The sequence below is a fragment of the Pteropus medius genome, unplaced genomic scaffold, assembly GCF_902729225.1.
Source record: "Pteropus medius unplaced genomic scaffold, Ma_sr-lr_union100, whole genome shotgun sequence".
Classification (NCBI taxonomy): domain Eukaryota; kingdom Metazoa; phylum Chordata; class Mammalia; order Chiroptera; family Pteropodidae; genus Pteropus; species Pteropus medius.
Window position 1 is genome coordinate 11869362 of NW_024352787.1, and position 16989 is coordinate 11886350.

At 32.3% G+C, this 16989-nt stretch overlaps 1 protein-coding gene across 5 annotated transcripts in view; it reads left to right on the forward strand.

Annotated features, from left to right (window-relative positions):
* The window catches only part of KMT2E (lysine methyltransferase 2E (inactive)), a 79226-nt gene that overhangs the window by 17106 nt on the left and 45131 nt on the right, over nt 1-16989 (forward strand). For 2 of the 5 annotated variants that reach the window (XM_039849242.1, XM_039849239.1), the window contains 3 exons: nt 599-671; nt 1862-1928; nt 3556-3740. In XM_039849242.1, coding sequence (XP_039705176.1) covers nt 3670-3740 — 71 coding nt within the window. In that variant the 5' untranslated portion in view covers nt 599-671; nt 1862-1928; nt 3556-3669. The remainder of the gene's footprint in view (nt 1-598; nt 672-1861; nt 1929-3555; nt 3741-16989) is intronic. The other 3 variants (XM_039849240.1, XM_039849237.1, XM_039849238.1) reach the window with 2 other exon arrangements.

A 16989-nucleotide genomic window follows, 5' to 3' on the forward strand; every position in this document is an offset into this window, starting at 1 on the left:
CAAAATATAAACATTGATTCAATTTTAAATATTTGTTGAGCTTTGCATAAGGTGAACTTTTTGAAAGGTAATAATAAATGACCCTTTCCTCAATGAGATGATTTTAGATTGGGCACTTTTATTTGTAATTTTGGAAAAGAATTTCTCATATTTTTATCTTTTCTGTCTTCAGGTATCATATTCACCTTTTCAGTCGTATTTTTGTTTTCTGAATTTTTTAACATGGTCTTAAAAGCAGCCTGAGTCTTCTAGTTTTTTTAATAGACTGTTTTCTAATTTAATGGCTTTTCTTTGCCTTTTACTTTGTTTTTCCTACTTTAGAGGAGTTTTTTTTTTTTTAGTATTGTTGCCCTTGCCTTGCTAAATCTGTTTTTAATAATTGTTTTTTTTACCAGTTTCTTTCGTTTGATTCCATTTTTATATTTAACTGTTGCCTTGTGTTTACATTTATTTGTATAAAATAAATTCAATCTTTTTAAGAATAGCTGCTATCTTTGTGTGAGCCCCTTTGGTTTTAGGTGCCATGTTAGACAGAAGTACCTATAATTTTATGCCATTTAAAAACAGCTCAATACTCCTATGTTCACTTGATTTCTAGGTCTATTCTGGATAGCAGGTTTTGTGAAGACATTTATTCTTTCTTGGACCTCAGATTTACCAGACATCTCATGGTATTTCCTTTTATATTATTTTTTTAATGGCTGCCATTTACTCTCAATGTATTTTGTGTATATTCTACTTTTTTACTTGCCAGTTAGGTAACCATTTTTTTTTTAATTCACATATAAGATGCGAAAGCTTTGTGCTAATTGTTTGGATTGTATTGAATTGTTTTTCCTCTAGTTATGCCTGTGTTATAAGCTCGTATCTTTTCTGCTTACCACATTGGTTTTCTCTTTCTTTTCTTCTTATTTTTAAAGTCACAGTGATTTGACCCTAATGAATTTATGATTTTATTAAGTATCAACTGGGTGCGTGAGTTTTCTGGCTTTAGAGTTTTTGATATTAATGAATATTTACCAATTTGTGGTCTCAATAGACATGACCGCTTGTCTTCTGACCTCTTATGAGCAAATTACTGAGTTCTTATCTATTGAATCAAACTCAGAATCTCTGGTTCTGTTTCAGATGTGATGATTTGTCTGTATCTTAGGAATGAGTTTCAATGTTTTTAGGGAGATGAATTTCTGGAGGAGGTGTCATGTAGTTTTTATAGCACTTAATTGTATGGGTTGACAACTCATTTGGTTAATGAGGCCAGAGCTGCAGTTTTATCCTAGGTGCTCTAATTCATTCAGCAATCCTTGTGTAGTGCCTGTTATGTTCTGGGCACTGTGCAGGGTTTGAGAGACAGGCAGCAATCACACAAATATAATCCATTGTTTGAAATAGGCTAATGGCAAACTCATCACTGCTATTTAAAAACAGCTCAAATATAGTGTTTATTGAGGGTTGTATATTTATATAAAATTAGGTCACTATTAAATACATACTCAAAAATACATACTCTTAGGTTGGAATATTATTCAGATACCTAAAAGAATGAATAATGGTTTAATTCCTGCTTTCCATTTTTTTCCTCTGGTTAAAAAAAAACAAACATTTAACAATGTTTACATAAAATACAAGATTTCCTAGGAATCTGCCATAAAGATAAGCTGAGTGGAAGAAAACTTCTACCAACTAGATGCTACCAAAAAGGAAGAGAATTTTTTTTTTTTAATTGTAATTGTTATCTGTTATTAGGGTCAAGTCTTCAGTACTTTAAAGAAATACAGAATAATTTAACTTTTGATTAGAACTTACAGTTTTTATGTATATTGCTTGCATTTTGTCATTTAGAAATTTTATCATTTTATAGCTCTGTACGGGTTAATAAATATGGCTTTTACGAAGTAACTAATATGGTCACAGGTGCAGAAAGGAAGGTAGGACTTTTCCTTTTTCTCATTCTGCTTTAATTGTTTTTAGAGGACAATTTTAATTTCATAGCGCAAACTATAAAAAATGACAAGTAGAGGACCATAATTTATTTTCAAAAACTATTAGATTCTCTTTAAATGAAACCTAAAGAGTTTTTCTGTCCACACATTTTTTTGTGATGAAATAAGAGCAACTCTTCTTTTGTGACTACCACTTATTAATTGCTAATATGTATAATGCATTATACAAAGTACTTTATTTCACATTTGCTATTTCATTTTCTTCCCAGAATTCTTGTGAGGATAAATTAAACAAGGAACCTGTTGCTAAAAGAGGTTAAATAATTTGCCTAGTACACATATCTAGTGAATGTTAGAGAGGCTCTGATGCTTATGTTTTAAACTTTTAGGTGCAATTGCTTATTATTGTATATTTTTATTACAATAATTTGTAATCTAGTAGCTCCCCCCAGTTATAAATGGTTTAAAAGTAAAGTCTAGTTTTCTTGGAAAATTCAAACCACCATTACCACCTTATTTTCATATTTTGGTGTTTTCCCCCTTAAGGTATGAGCCCAAAGTCTGCATCATCTTTGTGAAATAAGAATTAACCTGAGTAGGTATTCTCAAACTTACTTGTAAAAATTAAAGATAAATATAAGAATTACTGTTTGAAGAAACTGCTCTCTAGTATTTCGGGTATAACATGACAGGGACAATTCTGACTATTGCTCTTTTCCTCTTTATAGAATTATCAATCTATTTCGTTCCCAAGTTGTACTATATCATTGCTGAAAAGATTTTGAGTAGCTATTTCACAAACAGTACATATAACAAGTGTTATACGTGAATTTAGGTTTAAAAAATTGGTGTTGAAGCTGAATATATTTTTGTTACTATGGTGAATTTGTTTTAAAAAGTACTTCAGTTATATTAGATTTCTCTAATAATGGTCTGTATTAGAAATAGGGAGCACTCTCAATACACATGTATTTCTGTAGTATGGAAAATGACAACCACTGTAAAACAATTGCTTTTATTACAAATAAAATAGCTTTCCTTTTAAATATATGTAAACAGTAGAGTGGAATTGTTTAAATCCAGATTTTATCTCTTAAACTGAGCAACCTAGGTTAAATTATTAAACCTTTCTTGCTTTTGTGTTCCTCAGTGGTAAAATGGAGATCCCTGTTTCAGCATTATGGGGATTAAATAGATCATCCATGAAAAAGTTTAAGTATGGTGTTTAGTCCATAGAAAATACTAAGTATTTGTTAGTTTGTTATTAGATCACTCACTGAACCAAGACGACTTGTTTTGGGATACTAGTGCTACAAGAAATTCCGTTTTATCTTTCAAAATGAATAATAATTGTTGGTTCTTCACTAAGCAATATTGACATCCTAAATTCATTTCCTAAGGAAGATTATGATTCAGAAATTTTCTTTTGATCACAGTCATATAGCTTAATTCCAAAAAGTAAACGAAATAGAGAGTCCCTGAGCAAGTTCATGCTTTCTTCATGTATTTTACTTATTTCATGTATTTTACTTACTGATACTTGTTGTAGTGTGACTGTTGCTAGGAATAGGAAGATGATTCTTAACTTTTTGTTCCTTTTTCTTTTAAACAGGGTTTGTGGATGCACTTAGATGTTTGCAATGAGCACTGTGGCTGGCATGCCCCAGTGTTTTGGATACCAATGCATAGGACTCCATAGTAATCGAATTTATCAGAGGCGAACGTCATGAGCATAGTGATCCCTTTGGGGGTTGATACAGCAGAAACGTCATACTTGGAAATGGCTGCAGGCTCAGAGTAAGTATTTAAATTAAAGGTATTTTGGCTAGGGAAAGGCAAAATATTTCATACAATTATTTTAGCACAACAAAGCAGTTCTTGATTTACAATTTATATTTTTCTCATTTTAGACCCTTGGCTAAAATAAAATATCAGAAGGTTAAGGCAAAAATCCTTTCAACTAAAATTACTTTTATAAATAATTTTTGAGTCAAAATGCTGTATCTTTTTCTAATTCTTTTTGTCTTTCCCATTTGCTAATTGTTGACATCAGGAGAACATAATTGGTTGTTTTTTTTAGATTGTAAGATCTGTCATGTTTATATTGGAAAATAATTTGGTTTTAAATTTGAATCTTTAAAAAATGATAATATCTATTTAAAGACTTTAAGTTATTGCTGTGAAGATTGATTATTTGTTTTTGGAAATTGCAAAGGATTCAGGTGACAGACAGTGTTGGAAGCTGAAGGATGGGAAGGTGCATGCTTATGTTCTTTGATTCAGTATAGAGTTGCTTAATGGGACCCTTATTGACCAGAAAGCTGAACTTAGTAGAATTTAAGTTTTTTAAAAAAGGAAATATATTTTAGGGCTCCTAGTCCTGGTGTACAGAAAGAATGAAAATACTGTTATTGATCTCCTTTTGCTAGCATTTCAAGTGGCCTAGAAGTATTTTCACCAGTCCCACTTCTGCCATTGGGAAGGACAGAGATGCTCTCTAATATTCCTATAATATACTAACTGTATAGTCAGTCTGTTTAACTGTATGATTATTATAATATAATTTTTAAGAGCCATTATGTTTTTTTGTATGTATGAGTTATTTTTGTTGTAAAATAATAAGATTCCCAAACAAGGCACTCTTGCGACAGCCACCCAAGTAGAGACATTACTAAGGAAGGAAAGAACCTGGAAGCAGGGCTTGAGAGGCAAGGGGTTTCAAGTCTAAGGTACTAGTCTTTCTTAATGTAAAGCATCTGATAGGTGCAAATCCATATCCGATAATAGCTATAGGCAATTATTTGTAATAATCAGATTCTTTGCTTTTTAAAAATATTTACCTCGCTAGTCTTTTTTTAAAAATTGGCATTTTAAGCAATTAATACAAGATACAATTTATGAAATGTTATTTATATACTAGATAGGAATTTGTTCAGTATACAATGTGAGATACACTTGTACCTTGTTTGACTGTCTAGTATGTGTACTATAAGGGAATTCACAAACAGTGAAAACCACATAATTATACAGTTAAAAAGGAATGAATAATACATTGAAAGAGGACAGTCTAGGAGATAGCTGTCTATTTTCTGTATTAAATACATTTATAGAATTTAGAATATAAATATGACTTATGGAACCAAATCTTTTCTGATATAAATATGGCCATTTTTATTACGGAAAATTTATTAATTTGTAGGTAATTACAAAATAACTATCTTTTAAAAAGTATTTTTGTGTTAGGAACTTTTTTTTATATTCCACATATAGTTATCTGTCCCTTGGGCATGGTCCCTCACTTAGGGGACACAAAGTATAACTGGTGCCAATTTTTATTATGGGACAACCAGATTTTTTTTTTTTTATTTAATTTTCAAACTTTTAAATTCTCTTTTTTAATATAAAACCTGGAAGCTTAAAAAGACCCTTGAATCACATTTTCCCCCCTTCCCACAGAAACATAAAGCTTTTGGAGCTCTTTTGATAAGAAATTTTGATATAATTAGCGTGTTGCTTCCTTTTATTTTCCGTTACATAATCAAAAGATACTATAGTTGTGTAAGTTGCAAGATATTGGGGGAAGGGTGCATGGGTCATCCCTGAACATTTCTTTGTTAACCTCTTATGAAGCTGAGTAATTATTTCAAAATAAAATGTTTTTTAAAAAGAGAATTACATTTTATTGTACTCATGTGGCTATATATACTATTATTAATTCTATGTTAGTTACTTTTTAAAAAAAGATTGTACTGCTACAATACAGTATATCACTAATTAATTTAAAATTTAGAAGGTACTCAGTGATTGTTTATTGAATGAATTCATGTACTGGACCAAATTTATTCTCACTTCTAAGGCTATAAAAAAGAATTTATTGAATCACTTAGAGTTCATCTGGTTTATCTTGTAGCATTTTATAGGTAGGAAATTGAAGATCTAGTTCAGGGTCTATGAAGAATGGGTTTGCTAAACTCTAGTCCACTATTTCCATACTTGATAACATTTGCTCTTGGACTATTATGTATCTAAAATAAAACTCATTCCCACCAAGTCCAGTTTATTCTTTGTAATATATTTGTTTTCCTTTCATCACTACGTTTTGAAAAATCTTGGATTTTGCTTTTCCTTTGGAGTTAGGGATCTTGTTTTTTTACTACTTTCTGCTCTATATTACCTTGCCAAGAGTTGGCTCTCCCTGAATGTTTGAACTAAAAAGAATGGTTTTAAAATACTTTAGGAATAAACCACTTAGCAAATATTGATTAGCAAATATCGACTATGATTTAGGGATAACCATTTTAATAAGAATAAAATATTGTTGCATTAGCCTAAGTTTTATCTTAAGCAGTTGTAAACATTTCCACAGTCAAATTTAACAGAGGATGTTTTATTTTAAAATAACTTTTAACTATACATAGCATTAATAAAAACAAAAACCTAGACCTTGGTGAATACAAATGGGAGTTGAAACCAAAGGCTGTTGTGGAGACTCTAAGATACTCTAAAAAACTGCATATTAGCCACTTGTAGGTCTTGGCAAGAAGCTTTTATCTGCATTTTGTTTGTCTTGAGATTTGAAAAATACTAATCACAACATAACATACAAAGGTTAACATTATGACTGACTGTTTTTCTCACTAGCGCCCAGCATAATCCTTCATACAATTAAAAACATGGAGAAGTAATGATATATTTAAAGGGAAAGCTGAGTGAAGTATAAATATTTTTTAAAACTTGATTAGCAAAATGACTGTAACTGGAATAATGGCACCACCTTTCTTACCAGGAAGCTGTATCTGTAGTGTTTTTTGATTAACTTGCATGTCCCTATAGACTAATACTAGAAGTAGACTTCTTGCTTCTAGCATAATTTCAAAGGATATTAACAATCCACGAGAAAGCACCTTTTGGATTATCATTTATAAGCATCAGCTATGTGGAATGTGTTGTACTAGAGGTTCCGGTTACAAAGATTAAGTGTAAACTTTTATCCCTACTCTTAAGGAAATTATATTCAGTTGTCAAGTCAGAACTCTCAATCATAACTGTCTGATAGAAATGTGCTGTGACTCGTGTACTTTAGAATTTTTCTAGTAGCCATATTAAAAAGGTTTTTTAAAGGGTGAAATTAATTTTGTTAAATATTTTATTTAACTGAATATATCCAGAGTATTGTTATTTTAATGTAAAATCAATATAAAAATATTAATGAGGTATTTCATGTTTTATTTTTCACACTAAGTCTTTAAAATCTGATATATACTTTATACTTCCATTACCTCTCAGTTTGAACTAGCCACATTTTAGGTGGTCAGTAGCACATATGTCTAGTGGCTACTGTTTTGGATAGAGAAGCTGTAGACTAGATAACAAAGTGGTAGGATTTCAGAGGAGAAAGGAACAGAGAAGCCTAGGCTAGCTATGAAAGTTGTAAAAGTGAGACCATAGCAATCTTTATCTTTCTGAATATGAAAGACAAAGATATAGCTATGAGGTAGATAATTGTTATTCTCAGTTTATAGGTGAAGAAATTGAAGTCAGAGAAGATAAGTGGCAGAGGCAGAACTTAATGATATGTTGATTTTAGGCTTTTTCTATCATAGCTCCTTTACTTAAAAAAATGATTTATGTAACATAACTACTTTGTTTTGATAATATGGTTCATGTAAGTAGTAGTTTCAGTTTTAGAAGAGGAGTAAATTTAATATTATAAATGACCGCATGTAACAATGATGTTTTCAGGTCTTTGCTCAAGGATAAAGGAGTATAAAAGAAAACGTAGACTTCATCATTACTAAATAGACAGGAAAGTTGAGCCCGAGTGTGGTTGTTTGTTAGAACTGTATTTTTTTTTTTTTTATCCTAATAGGTAGAAATTACCTCTTCTATTCCAACCATCTAAATTCCTAAATTGATTAAATAAGCAAAAAAAGACAGGAAACATTTTTGGAGCCAAAAAGTAGGAAGAGGTGTAAATGAGGAATGTTAAATTTCTTCTTTCCTAGCCTTTTTTAAAAAGAAAAACCAAATTACTGTTTTCTCTCAGAGATTGGGAACATGATTGCTAACATTATATTCCTTTTAATATTGCTACTGAATATCTCTTGGTAGCATTAGAAATCAATTATAATGAGCTTTTACATAATTAGGTATATTTTAGGATGCGGTGGACAAATTAGTAAATGTAACGTGTGTAAGTTAGAGGTGAATTATTTTGGAGGAAGTCTAGTACTATGCCTGGCAACATAGTAAATGCTCATTTGTTGACTGAGTAGTAAAGAGAATCAGTTTTCACTTTTGTTCTGCCACTAACATACTACTGAGCACACACAAACCACTTATTGTGAACTTTGGTATCATCATTTGAAAAAGAAGGCTTGGATTGAAGTATTAATGTGATTCTTTCTGACTTCAGATTTCTGAGATTCAGTACATTTTTACCACCTGTATTTTGCTATGGTATTTGATATTAAGTAATTTTAGTGTCACTAGAGCCACCTGCTGACAGAATTTATTAATTTGTTGAAGTGGTTGCATGCTTTTAACCTAAATTTACATATTGAAGATACTAAAATATTTTGTGTATAATTAAATGTTTTAGTAGCTTTTTACTTGTTCATTTTTCACTAGTGCTTATAATTTTTGCTTATGATTTCTTTACACTTTTTTACTACCAAGAAACTAATATTTTTGGCTGCTCTCGAAGGTGTTTATTTGCTTATCTTAGTACTTTCATTTATATGTGGTTTTGTTTTAATATTCAAAAGCTTGTTTTAAAGTATTCCCCCAGCATTATTTAGGACTGTTCTTAAAATGATGCTGAATTTCTCATTTGTTTCATACTTAATCATAAACAATTTTTCTTCTAATTTTTTTTACTTGTAATACTGAACACAGAGCTCATTCTATCCACACAACTGTATTAGTGTATAATATTTCTTAATCATCCCAGCAAAAAATCAGGCAGGTCTTATTCCCTTTGCACAAAAGAAATGCAGCTCAAGGAGAAGAACAAACTTACCTAAGACTGCATAATTAATGAAAAGTAGAGCTAGGTTTGAACCCAGAGTTGCTTGGCTCCAGATCCATGCTGTCACATAGGTCAGAAGAGACAGATTTTGTTAAAGATGAGTTAACTGAAATAAAATGCCATATGTGATAAACTGAAGACAATTGTTATACCAAACCTGTTCTCCATTTTTTTAAATTTCCTGTGCTATTTGATGTGTACAGTTTTAATATGTCTTTAAAAAATAATAGGTTATAACAAGGATAAAAAAATGGACAAGATTTGATCACAAATCTGAAGGAGCATTTGGAGAACTCCACCGAGATCTTTTACACCCATTATTATGACAGGGAGCCATTCTATCCATGTGCCATTACTGATACCCAAGTGTGTGGTATCGAATGTTTTAACATTAAAAGTAAAATTAGAGGTTTCACCTAAAACACTAGTTTAACTTCTTATTAAAATCTATATTTTAAAGGTTTTTACAAGGAGGAAAATAAATTTTTGATGAGAAAGAAAAATTATAAAAGTCCAATTTCTGAGTTATTAGAGCTTATTCAATTATTTTGAACTGTTCTTTTTTTCTAAATGCCTCTTTAACGTAACGGTTGGCACTTTTCTCTTTTTAGGTCTTAAGTTCAGTTCAACTAACTTAAATGTCTATATTAAAAATATATAATGTGGGTTAAGTGATAATTTATGATGAATTTTTAAAGGATAAGGACATTTTGATAGAAACATAAATTTGTAAATTTCTTAAGTGGTTCTAGAAAAACAGCAACATCAAGTAGATTACTGTAGATAAAATGGTAGTTGTTTTGCCTTCTAGTTTTTGACAGTAATTCAGAACTACAACACATTTTCATTTTTAAGAATAGAAGTATGACATAAATAATTTTAATGACCAAAAATGTTCTCAATATGTGTAAAGTTTGTGAAGTAATGAAAATTAAAGTGGAATACATGTAGGATTACCAGAACTCAGGGCTTTATGCAACTCTAATAAAGCGACATACAGTACCATTTATAATACAAAAATAAGGTAAAGCTATTTACCTCATTAAGTCATAAATAGCAATCTAGTAAATTCCACAGGAATAGTGAGGACAGTTGCAGTTTGGTGGGAAAAGTGCTAGACCAATTTAAGAGATCTGGGCTTTAGTATTTTCTTTGATATTTTAACACCGTGTGATTTAGAATTAAGAGTTCATTTTAGAAATATGGAAACTGAGACCCAGAGTGGTTATATGGAATGTCCCAAGGACACACAATGAATTAGGGCTTTAATCTAGTGATAGATTTAGGGCTTTAATCTAGAGTTTGTGACACTTAGATCAGTTATCTCCTGCTCTATAAAACTAGTCTCTCAAATACCTCTAGAACTGTTCCTGTCCTACTACACTCTGTCCCACACTAACCAGAATTTAGCAGCCGATCCTCTACCCCTAGCTCATGACAAAATTGTTTGGGGTTCCAGGAATTGCCCTCCACACTATACCGTGTATCTAGTCTCAGCAGGAGCAGATCTACTACTACCAGTTCTAGGCCCAAACAAATCATCTTCCGGTGTAAGGAAAGGAAACCACACCCTGACACTCACTCCTTTGGGGCCAGATGCAAACTACCACATCTTTGTTCTACCTGCTTACTTTACTAAATCTTAGCAACAACATTTCTTCTTCAGGCCCCCAACTTCACCTCTAGGGGTCAGAGATAGAGTCTGGGAGTGGCTAATTTAGATTAAATCTTGGCCATCTGTCAGTTTCATCTGTGCCTCCCTCCCATTCAGATGCTTGAATCCTCTCCTTTCTTTTCCCTTTTATTAATTCTTCCACCTGCCTTGGTACAATTTTGCTAATATTGCTTTGACCATGCTACTGTCACACTGAAGCTAATGCATAGTTCTCAGGCTTTATATAACTTGTTCCGTTAGCAGGATTTGATTCTATCGACTCTCTATACCTTTGGCTTTAGTGAAATTGTCCTTTTGTGGTTTTCTTTTTTTTTTAATTGTAAAATATACATAACATAAAATTTACCATTTTAACTATTTTTAAGTATACAAATCAGTGGCATTAAGTAGTATCACAATGTTGCGCAGCCATTACTACTATTTCCATACTTTTTTTTATCATCCTAAACAACCTTGTATTCTCTCCAGGCCCCAGTGCTTGGTAACCTCTATTTTACTGTCTTTATTTGCCTATTCTAGATACCTTATGTAAATAGAATCATAAAATATCATTTTGTGTATGGCCTGTTTCACGTAGTATAATGTTCTTAAGGTTCATCCATGTTTTAGCATGTATCAGAATTCAATTTTTATGGCTGAATAATACTCCATTGTATAGATGTACCACATTTTGTTAATCTGTTCATCTGTTGAGGGACACTTGAGATGTTTCCACCTTTTGGCCATTGTGAGTAATGCTGCTGTGAATATTTGTATGCAGTATCTGAGTCCTTGATTTCAGTTCTTTTGGGTATATAATTTTGGAGTGAAATCACTGGGCCATAAGATAATTCTATTTAACATTTTGAGAAGTCGCCAAACTGTTTTCCATCTGGTTTTCTTTTTATGCCTTAATCTCCTTTTTAAGTGTCTTCTCCTTTTTCTTAAATATTTATGTTTTCTAGAAGCCTGTACTTATCTTACTTTGTAAGCTGCCCTGGAGATTTCATCCACTTCTATAGCTTTCACCATTTCCTATATGCCAATGACTTCCAAATCATCCTTAACCTTATTCTGTCTCATGAGCTCCACCCATCTTGCCCTCCTCATTACTAGATCTCTTAATTTAAATGTTTCATGACTATAAAGTACATACTTGTAGAAAATCCTTTTTTACTTTTCAGATTACTTTGGAATTTAAAACTAATTTTAGAGCGAGGGTTAGCATACTTTTTCTGTAAAGGGGCAGGGATGCATACTTAAGACTTGGAACAGTATGGTTGCTGTTGCAACTCAGCTATGTTTTACATACTCTCTGAGTCATAAAGTATGTATAAATAAATGAGCATGACTATGTTTCATTAAAACTTTTTACAAAATTAGGCACCAGGCTGAGTTTGCCTCAGGGATCCTTGTTTGCTAACCTCTTATTTAGAGAAAGTGAATCTTGAGAAAATGCTTTTTCTAATAAAAATACCATTTTTCTCTGATTTCATTGGCTTAAGCAAGTACTACTAGTTCAGTGGTATGACTTACTTTAAAAATATAACAACTCCATAGGAATTTTGTATTTATTAAAAATATTTATTGAGGGCTTATTATATACTATTTTCAGTGTTGAGGACACAATTCCATATTTAAAATCCTATATTTATATTCAGATTCTGTTTTTCCTCTTGTAAAATGGATAAAACATCACTTTCTTATTAGAGTCTTATTCTTCCACTTGTCCTCTTCCCTTTTCAAGATCTTAATACTTCACACTTGCCTGCAGTTATTCCACATATCCTGAATCTTGAATTTCTCTATTAGATCATTTCCTGTCTCATATAACTATCTTAAAACTCCTGTCCCCTGTTATTTATTATTCTATTTCTCTGTTTCATTAGCAAACTCCCTGCAAGAGTTGTTTGCATTCAGCATCAGGCTGCACAACACCGCTATAACTACCTATGTTGTCAAACTAGTTGGTAGGCTTTTATAATTCGTATAGATTTCTAAGAATTTGATATAAATAACCATTCTCTCCTACTTGAAAGTTTTAATTCTCTTGGCTTACCAAGCCACTTTTTCTCATTTTTTGCTCGATCTTCTGCCCCAAATCTTTTTTTTTTAGGCTCATCTTTTCCTTGAAATAATCCCATTTCTATCTAGTTATTTAAGCCAAAACCTTAAGGCATTCGTGATTGCTTCTTTTCCCTCACCATCCACACCTAATTCATTGGTCAATCTATTTCTCTCTCCAAAATACATTTAGAATCAGTACAGTTCTCTCTATTTCTAGTCCAAGTCCTGTCATTTCTTATCTGGACACTGCAGCAAAATAGTCTCTTTCTTTTTTCCCTTCTACAGTTCATTTTCTGTGTAGAAGTTAAAGCGATTCTTCTGAAGCGTAAACCAAATCATGTATTTCTCCCAATTGAAAAACTTCCAGAGGTTTCTTGTTTCACTTAAAATCCTAACTTCTTTTGGCCCCAAAAGCCTTACTTCTCTAATCTCTACTTGATATTCTCCCTTTGGCCTACTATTACTCCAACATTGATATTATTTTCCATGTTCTTTTGAACATTCTAAATTTGTTCCTGCCTCAGGGCCTTTGTACTTGCTGTTCCCTCTGCCTGGAATATTCTTCTTTTGTTTATAGCATAGTCTTAGCTGAGCTCAAATATAACTTTCCAGTGAGGCCTTCCTTCTCCAACTAAGATAGTATCTGAATAACTTTTCTGAAACCATCTTGTTTTATTTTATTATTTCTTTATCTTTTTACTCAAATCCAAGCTTCATGAGTACAGACACATCTGTTTTATTATATGTTACTGTCTCTGCAGCACCTACCACAGAGCCTGGCATATAGTAAGTATTGAGTCATGAATCATTGCTTGACTGTCTCTTGGCTAATTATATAGGAATGATTGATGAAAGCTAATATCTTAGCTAATTCTATTTTGGTTGGTTAGGAGAGACAGAACTAAAGCTACAAATATTTTATAGCCTCTCTATTGCAGACAGATGTAAAAGATAGAATTGAACAAAATTTCTCTTGTATGTAAAAAGAGTCTCACACAATTGGTGTGATTTCAATGAGTTGAATGCTATAGTTTTTTAAAGTAGCAGTAGCAGTTCTAGTTAGTGCCTATTTCAGGAAGCTGGGAAATACTTAAAGGCAATAGGAAACTAGCAGAATTAGAATAGTGACTAGAGAGAGATTGAAATTTACTACATACATTGTGTGAGTGACTGTGTATAGATCATGATAGAATACATGAGGACAGAATGTGGAAGGAGGAGGAATATAAAATTCTCCAATATAAGAATTTTAACAAGTGATTGTATTTTTTTTTTAAGTGATTGTATTTTGTCCAGGAAATTGTTAATCACATTCTTTGTAACCTATGAGGGATTAAATGGTGGAATTTCTCAGTTCATATAGTTAAAAGGAGTTCAAAATATAATTTTATTTTTAAAAAGTTCAACTCAGGATCCCTCTTTGGAAGCTGTACAATGATGTTCTGTAGATCAAAAATAGACACTTCAAACTGATTTAAGTTTTGTGTGGCTAAACAGCCAATAAAAGATTGTTTTAAATAAAACAGCCTAATGAAAGGTTTCTTTCAGAATTCATGATAGTCTATTAAGGGGAAAAGTAGATTCAAAGAAGTTTGGCATGTCACATAATAACTAGAAATTAAATGGGTGAAAAGATAATTTGAGTCATATTCAGCAAATAACACCAAATTTGGTAAGGTTTTAAAAACACATTATAAGAAGGAAGTCTGCTAGAGAATTTTTGGGAGCTTCTTGTTGGTAGTATAATTGATAAATTCAGAGATTACTAAGAGTTCAGTTTTCTTTAAGTAATAAAATATTCAAAAGTCTTTTATTTCCACATTGTCATTGAAAGCAACTAAATATCGGATGAATCTTTAGAGCGGTTAATGTACCGTGTTTTCTACCTAATAAAAAATTAGTGTAGGTAAATCTCTAAGGTGAATTGGTCCTATACTTGATAATTGAAGGAACTTAAAGGATGAAATGACAATATTATTAGTTGTAATAGCAAGTTGTACATTTTCATATTCCTTTCTTAGATAAAAAGGTTACCAGTTTGGATCCTGGCCACCATACGCTCATGAAGATCACTGTGAAACTAGACAGAGTACTAAGGTTTTCAATGAAGCAAAGAACTGAGCAAAGTAACTTGTTTGTAAACGGGAATGGATGGAGGAAGGAGTGTTGGAGAGGTGGTACTTTTTACATACACTGATCAGTTTCAAGGCTTCTCTTGAATCAACTAAAGCCTTCAGCTTTATCTTGCCATGCTGGTATTCTGATCACATCATTACCTTCCTTGGGAGGGAAACAAACCATTAGTTCACCTCTCTGTAGTTTTTCAGGATGAAAATCGTATTCTTTAGCTGGATACCCAACCTACTTTATGAACTAGTCTTTGCCTGATTTATCTTTTCTCATCTCTCACCTTTCCTCTATAACTCTCAACTGCTCTGAATTTTATCAATTCTTTTTATTCTGTGGTTCCTAAACATCAGTGAACATAAAAATTTAAAGTGCTTATCAAAATGTAGATTTCTGGGCCTGATATTTAAGATTTTTTATTCATTTGGGTAAGTAGAGCTGTAAAAAATTTTAACATGCACTACAGGTGATTATGATGCTGTTGGTCTGTCAATCATGCTTAGAGAAACATGTTTATAGGTGTCTAGCTGTTGTTATCTCTGCATGTATGCCTTCTGTCTGGAATAACTTCTCCACTTTTTTCACCTATTTCTTGGGCTGGTAACTTGTCATTTTTTAAACTTGCTTAAATATGGCTACTATTAGGAAGGGACCCTGTGCCAACCTCTAATGGCATTAATATAGCATTGATATACTTGCTTATTTTTCCCATACATCACTTTCTTGAGAAGGACCACTTCTTTCACTTCTTTATTTTTTTAATTTCTAGCATCTCAGTGGCTTCTACTTAATGTGTGCTCATATGTTTATGGAATGAATGAAAACTGTATAATTTTAAGTTCTTGAAGGCAGAGACAGTATCTTATCTTTATATATCTCATAGTCCCTGGCAAACATTAGGCTTTCAATATTTGTTTAATATGTGCTAGTCAAACACGTCTGTGGATGTAGTCCCTAGGGGGTTCTGAGTAATAGAAAGTTTTAAAATTTTGTCATTTTAATTTTGAGCAAGAAAACATTTAAGTATGTTTAGAATCATCCTGGATGACTACTAGTTATCCTGAATACTGCCATGAAATTTGTGCAGGTTTTTAAATCTGTGTTCAATGGTGTTGGTACACAGATCACCTAAAGTTCCCGTTTCTCTAAATCCAAATCTCCAAAGAAAAATACCCTTCTATTACAGGGGTTTGTATATTAATTCTAAAAAACAGCTAAATAAATAAACACTATCCTGAAGTCTGACTGACCTCTCCATGCTCCTTAAAGACTCCCTATGCCATTTTTTCCTATCTTTTTGCATACGCATGCCATATTATCTTTCTCCATCATTACTAGCTTTTTAAATTAATTTTTTTAAGAGAAGATATATTTGGTATAAAGTTCATATGTTCAAAATCCTGTATATCTTTCAGGAGCATTCTCATCTTTAATGAAACCTCATGTTATTTTTTATCCTTCCTGTTACTCAAGTAGATATGGCCTTCTCTTGAGCCCCCTAGAGTCTAGAGCCTAGAACTTTGACCTTTGTAGCTCCTTCAAGGAGGTCTTTTTAGGTTCAACTAAACATTCAGACTTATGTAACTATCATAGACGATGCTTAGCACTAGTCTACATGGTATGTAGGACAGGAGCTTCAGCCTATCAGAGATGAGCATAAGATGTTCCTCTTTGTGAGGCCATGTAGTAGTAAAGTCATCCATCCAGGAGCTATTTTCTTTGGCTTTTCAGGTGACTGGTCAGGTACAAGGAGATAAGATCCACTTTGGACTGGTGCGAGAGCGTCCCTGATTTAGAAGCTTCATGTCCCTCAGAAGCCAATATTTCTTACAACAAGCATAGGCAGAGCTTCCATGTTCCCTGCAAGGGACATGCCAGTTATAGGAGTCACTGCATCTTGGAGAAGTTCAAGTCTGTGGCATCCTCATCAAGTATTTATAGTTTTCCAAATCCAGATACAATTAATTTACTAATCAAAGATTATTTTTATTAATGTGCCTAGCAATACAGCAAATTAGCTATCAGGTTTTTAGGGGAACAGAGGTAGAAAGTTAAGATCAGCGTCTCATGCAAGAAGAGGAAAGTTTTATTGAGCTTTTCTCCTTACCCTTCTTGTGTCAATACCCTGTTTTTGCCTTGTAAGGTTTTTGTGTACCTGTTTTTGCTAA